Source organism: Choristoneura fumiferana, chromosome 9 (genome assembly GCF_025370935.1).
Source record: "Choristoneura fumiferana chromosome 9, NRCan_CFum_1, whole genome shotgun sequence".
Taxonomy (NCBI): Eukaryota; Metazoa; Arthropoda; class Insecta; order Lepidoptera; family Tortricidae; genus Choristoneura; species Choristoneura fumiferana.
Window position 1 is genome coordinate 14,099,567 of NC_133480.1, and position 6,992 is coordinate 14,106,558.

Below are 6,992 nucleotides of genomic sequence, written 5' to 3' on the forward strand. Positions count from 1 at the left end.
AAGTATGTTTATCCATTGCCTAGTATCCATTGTATACAAGCTATGTTTAGTTTGGGACTAGGTCAATTGGTGTCAAGTGTAGTCGGGGATTTTTGTTATAACATTTTTTTCTCGCTTTTTAGTATGATGTAACTAATCTAAGATACAATAGCCTAATGTCAACTGCTCGTCACCTTTTACAAAAGATTGCTTTTTCCGATGCAGAGACTTTCATTATGAGGAGTTATCCTGGTGCTTCGCCACCAATTCGAATTCCACTTCATTATTATGCATTGCGAAGAGCATAAATTGCTTAGCAAATTGTCAGTGTCTTAGTGTATATTAGTGATTTCATTAAGTACCTAACTGAATCTCAACCCGTGAAATACCTGTTATTGAGTAGCTCCGGTGGTTAACTGTGGTCTCACTCATCAGTTCCCCTTCACCAAATGATGATTCGATTTTCAAGAGGAAATGTACGAGTTACTCGTGCTACTAAATATTAGCAAGTCACCATAGATGTCTCTACAATATTTACACTCATCAGATCGTGATTCGGTGACTATGGGACCTAATTTGTGGAGATGTTCCCATACAAACGAAAAACATTTATTTCAAATCGGTTCGCAAATGAATGACGGAGTTCTGAAAACAAAAATAAAAAATACAACTGCATTGATAACTTTCTCCTTTTTTTGAAGTCTGCTAAAAACAGATCGATCGACACCAATAACACCACCATATTCTTCTCAGGTACAACAGAGCGCGCATCCTCGCCTATTGCACCCTGATTTTCGTGATAGCCATAATCCTGATGGGAGCTGTAGAAGAATACTGGCACCTAGTGGTCCTTCGAATGATCATGGCGGCAGGCGAATCCGGCTGCAACCCCCTAGCTACAGGCATCTTGACCGACCTGTTCCCGGAACACCAGAGGGCGTTGGTGCTGTCGATCTTCAACTGGGGGATCTACGGGGGGTACGGTATCGCTTTCCCTGTCGGGAGGTATATACCGGACCTGAATGCTTGGGGACTGGTAAGTATTTTTTACAAGCTTTTATTTAGTTTCACCTGTCTCGTTGTCTGTCTGTAGTCAAATCTTGCAAGTTAAATTTGATCAACTTCCAGTAGTCAGATTGACTTAAAATTTGGAATACTTATGTAAATCGCGTGACAATACAATAATCTAGTAGTGACATCCTGGTAGTCCAGCCAGGATCGTCTCCGCAGGACGGAACTCTTCAACGGTTAATAGCATCGAGTTGAAATTTGGTATGCAAATGTAGTTATTGGGTGACAATGCAAGTACAGTCAACAAAAAGTAATCGACAAAAAAAGCTTGTATTAAAAATGTTTTTTTATGGTATGTTAGTTTTTTAGTGTCCAAGTGATTTTATGCTGTTATCAAAGTTCGGAGTTCAGTTCGGTGATCGGATGATATGCAAACGCTACATTCACTATCTTTTTCTGCCCTCATTCGAACCCGTGTGACAAGTGACAGAAAGAACTGGTGATACTATTATGAGAGTGCGGTAAACAATAAGGCCTCTGGTCCTGAGGCCGTATTGTATATCGTTTCTGATGCTCACGATCACGATCGCAATCAAATGACAGTTTTTGTATGGGACATCTGTCATCTGATTGCGATCGCGAGCGTCAAAAACGTTAAGACAATACGGCCTCTGATTAATTGCGTTTGCAAGTCATCATCATATCAGCCGTCGTATGTCGTCCACTGTTGGACATAGGCCTCGCCCATGTTTACAAGTACCAGTACGAGTATCTAAAATAATGAATTTTTTATACTTTACTTAAATTAGTTTTTGAATAATTACCTACTTAGTAGAGATGAGTACTAAATCGTTGCAGTGATTCTACACCAGCGTCAATAAAAATCAACTAGCACTACCATTTAAACAAAATCTTTCCATTAAGATTGGTTTTTTGGAGTGTTTTTGTATTTTTTTTATTTCAACTCCAAATTTGTTTACGGTCACGGTCGGTTGGTTACGGTCGGTCAAACTAACTAACAAACTGGTGTCATGTCGCTGCTTAAGTGACTAAGAAAAAAAACATTAAATTTAAAAATCAAAAACCCGACTGCCTTAAAAACTAAAAGGAATAACATAAATCTAGTGGCCTAGAACTCTGTCAAGAAGCTCATTTAAGGTTCAACAGTCGGGACCCATTACCAAGATTTTTTGAGCTGGTTACGATTTGAATGGGTCCCGACTGTTGAACCTTAAATGAGCTTCTTGACAGAGTTCTAGACCACTAGACTTTTATTTTATTCCTTTTAGTTTTTAAGGCAGTCGGGTTTTTTGATTTTTAAATTTAATGTTTTTTATTTTATACTTTTTTGATATTTCTGTGAAAGTAGTAGATTAAAAGTATTACTTATAACGATATATATTTAGAATGGGCTAATTATTAGCTTTCATTTGATACCCATATTGTTACAATACAAAATTATTTTTTTCATTCCTCCGCCATTTTTTTTTTCGCAGACGCCATATTGAAATATTATATAGCCTATGTCACTCCGACAGTTATGACGAATCCAATGATACCTCATATGTTACAATCCGTCCAGCCGTTCAGGCTGCAGCGAGGACCAAAGAAATGGACATACATACCCACATACATACATACTTACATATATACATACGCTCGAAAAACATAACCCTCCTTCGGGCAGTCGGGTAAAAAGCAGGTTGAAATGTGTGGTGCATGGGAGAAATTTGTGTCTAGACTCCTGTCCAGTGGTGGTGTAGGGGTATGGCACGCAGCACGGAATGCTGAGGACCTGAGTTCGATTCCGCGCTGGTCTCTTTTTCTGGTTTTTTTTCTGTGCATCTATGTTTCAGTTTGTATTTTCGTCAAAATCTTTCCAACAAGGAATCTCATTGGACATTCTTCCACATCGCTTAACAGCCTTTGGTCATCCACAGAGCTGGCGAGTATGCTACTACGGTGCCGGTATCGTGGGTATCGTCATCGCCATACTCACCTTCCTGACTCTTCGCGAGCCGGAGCGCACCACCATCGGCGAAGAAGGCACAGGCAACAACAAGGCCGGGGACTCGACCCTGGAGTCAGGGAAGAAGATGCCGCAAGTCACCATCTGGCACGTGATAGCGCAGCCCAGGATCGTGCTGCTGTGTATCGCTGCTTCCATCAGGCATTGCGGTAAGTTGATGGACCAATCGGGGAAGTTAAATAGCTAGGGGCTGATCTCCAAATACGCCGAGTAGGCCCGAGCCTTGTATTTTTAGTAGAGCTTCTAGTCTAGGTATTACGGGATCCTGGTGTTCCAAGATACCGCGATATTTTTCCAGTCCCGCAACTGCGGGATTACCTACTGGCACGGGATTCTGAAAGATTTTTCGGGACTGTGGAGAAGTAGGTATGTACTGAAGTACCTACTGTCAATTTTTAACTCTATAAAAGTGTAATTTGATTAATCGCTCAATCATCATCGTTATCATCCCAACCTATATAAGTCCCACTGCTGGGCACAGGCCTCCTCTCAGAATGAGAGGGCTCTCGTGCTATCTCTCAATACTACTTAGTAAAATCCTAAAAGACGAGAACTTGTTTATTATACTTTTAGAAATAGTGTAATTTTTTATGCGGGATCTTGCAAATACCGGGATCCCGAAGGCCTGAAAACGTTCAGTCCCGCAGATACCTACTGAGATTGAAGACAGTCTACGGAATAGGAACCCCTAACTTTTAAAGATTAAGTAAGGTAGGTAAGTAGGTGTACCTATCTCAAAGGCAACCTAAAATGTCCTTTCGAATTTAATTCAGAAAAAACATAGCAGTAGCAAATTTCCTATCGATAACCGATCGATCGCACAAAACAACAATCGCAAATGACAAATGTAAATTAAATGCCTTAGATATACAAAAGGCGATCAAAAAAGAAACGGATAAACCAACTGTGACCTTAAAAAACACAGTATAAGGCTGATTCTGGAGTGACAATAGCTAATAGTTCTGCCTGTCACCCGTATCCTGCCAGTCACGGTGCTGACGACTTGTCAGAAATTGCAAGGCCAACTATTTATAAGCTGGGAACACTCTAAAACGATCCTTGTGGGTTTACTGTAAGGTTCAAGGTACGATAATAAGCCTTTTTTAATAAATGGGCATGCTTCCGTAAAAGAAAATTGAGTAGGCAGTGGCTAATTTGCGTTGTACAAAATACGGAAATAGTACGCGTGGCGTGGCGTCTATTTATGGCAACTTTTTTAGAGTGAGAATATAGATACGATTGGCTGGGGAAGTTAAGGGGACCCCATGCCCCAATGACCTTCGATTTGAATTCCTTAGTTTTCTAATTTTTTTGTAGCTTATTATATTAACAACAACGGCTTTAAGCAATATAGTATCCCAGATTTAAGAGTCCGCAGCAAGTAGCGCTCAACTCCGCGTTGAGATCACGCGCTAACGCTTTAAAATGTTGTTGTTTCACCTAGAGTAAGACAGGGCGCTAGAAAGAAAGCAAGAGCGCGCTAGCGGAAGGCGGAGCTAGAGACATGTCACAGTAACAATATTGCAGTAAAATATCTTCATACAATGGTGAAATTATTGCAGTATCTAAGTAGAATATAACAGTAGAACATCTCCAGACCAAGATTATAATATATACAGCGCGGGAGGGCAGCTACCGGCTAGGATATTATTTGGCGTTCCAAAAACGTAAATGTACATTACACTACACATTACGCTGTAAAACTTTTTTACTGCCCATGGTGAGTACACAATTTTACGTCTTCACCTTGCCAGAAAGTGGGTTTTACCATACGCATAGCGGGCGGTAAAACTCACATTATGGCCAGGTGTGGCGTAATAGTACATTATGTCTTAAGGGCGGTTAATAAGAAATTACGAACGAGAGTATTAGAAGCTCAAAGTCAAAGACTGAGGACTAGGTCGATGTTCATAATTATAGTACCGCCCGTGCGACTTACAATGTTTTCATCACATTTGCGAGTAAAATTGTATATGTGTAAAAGAAAAATATTATTGTTACAAAAATTGCCGATACCGCTGGTGCAGTTCTTGGCAGCGCCAGCTACCAGCCGCCCTCCGCCTCCCGCAGCATGTGCCTGACATGCGTGCACGAGGTCCTCCTGCTAGTCGTGCAGAACCTGCGCGCGCAGCAGTATTAGTACGCGCAACAACTCATAACGCCAAAAAAAGGCCCTTAGGTTTTATTAAGGACTGCAACCAAGTTAGCCTGCAGCTTACGACACTTTATGCACTAGAGCATAAAAAGTTATTGTATGTTGCCTAGATGCAGCATGAACACGCACTTTACGAGCATGAGAAGTGAAATAGTCGATTGTACAACAAGAGCATAAAACGAGCCATTTTACGACGTTTACGATTTTAAGACGTTCGTTCCGGTACGGCGAGGGTGGATAGACACGTCGAGGGAAAAATGGGTTTAATGCTCGAGTTTTACACTGCTTTTTACTTCGATTAATTCGAGGAAATAGCAACAGTGGAAACAATGGTTCACTTACTATGTTTCTTTTATTTTTCATGAATTACTATATACATAATTCTATTTTTTTATTTTATTGATTTATTTTGATTGATTTGGTTAATTTTTAGTTTTATATAAATAAATAAAAAAGTTAAAAACTTTCTGTTTGTGGCTGGTTGACACCTGATTAGCTTGGTCTTAGACAAAGATTTTATTTTATGCACTAGAGCATAAAAAGTCATTTTATGTCGCTTAATCTCAGCATAAAAACGAACTTTACGAGCATGAGAAGTGAAAAGTATAATATCTATAGACTACAACATCAACTTGATTGGACACATTGAAGATTGGGTGTATTGAATAAAATAAAAAAAGTCATACAATATTGTGTTTTATTTTTTAATACATACAAGTATGAAAATTCGCTTATTTTTAAGAACTCTCTCGTATCGGTAACTTTCTAGGTAGACGCGGATCTATAATTTCAGGTAGTATGCATTCCATGTAAAATTTTCTCAATTTATTTAATATGCTCTCCCAGAATCCTGTATCCTTTTCGATTTTTTCGAATAATATGCCTTTTGGAGTCCACACCACGAAGATACAGTATCTTTTTTTTGTAATATTTAACTGACCTTGTACTTGATAAAAGTAGTTGTGATTTTGCTTCAGTTTTTATTTTCTGAGGATCACTTTCGTCCAACACACAGAAAGTAATTTTTTTCTTTAAAATAGCTTCTGTTGGCGTCATATTTGCCGCCGAAGCTGGGCATTTGATCTCCACAATTGTTTCTTCGTCTATGACTCCGTCGGGACTCGCGCCTAAATACTGGTGTTCCTCGAGGATGTATAACCCACAAGGTGATACTTGCACTCCTAGTGCAGCTTCAGTCTCTTTTAAAGCGATGGGCTCATTCTCATTGCCGTATCTAGTAGCATCGCTACCTTTAAAATTGCTATATAAGAGTGTTTTTATAATATTTTTACACGACGTGGCAGCTCTTCTCTTACATATTTGACCAAACACTGACGCAGTAAGGCGTATTTTTCGTTGTTTGATCCATTCAGGGTTCGTTGCCTGCCCAACGGTATCTTTTTGGATATTTTCAAGTTTTGACTTCAATCTGAACTATATTTTGGCCGTAGTATTTAACCGAACTGCACAGGGTTTTTGGCTCTTAAAATGCAAAACTTGTACTCGTTCTATTTTCTTTGTAATACCATTTCAAGAGTCATAAACTAATTTCAGGCCTAGATATGCCTTATCTCATTGTATTTACAAAAAATCATGATGATGCTACTTGTTATTTTAAAATAAGGACGTAACTACGATTTGTATGGAGAATCAAGCTTGCTGCGGACTCTTAAGTACTTCAAAGTTCATTGTTTTCGAGATATTTGGCATCAAAGTTGAACAATTTTAGGCCAAAAAACTGATTTTCTTGCCATTACTTTTGCGTTAATTAGTTTCAAATGAAAACCCTCGACCAGTTTTTAGAGACGTCAAAGACAA

At 39.3% G+C, this 6,992-nt stretch overlaps 1 protein-coding gene across 1 annotated transcript in view; it reads left to right on the forward strand.

The window, feature by feature from the left end:
* LOC141431364 (hexuronate transporter) overlaps positions 1-6,992 on the forward strand; it is a 47,692-nt gene that overhangs the window by 20,270 nt on the left and 20,430 nt on the right. The window contains exons 5-6 of the mRNA XM_074092530.1: positions 733-1,015; positions 2,931-3,168. Coding sequence (XP_073948631.1) covers positions 733-1,015; positions 2,931-3,168 — 521 coding nt within the window. The remainder of the gene's footprint in view (positions 1-732; positions 1,016-2,930; positions 3,169-6,992) is intronic.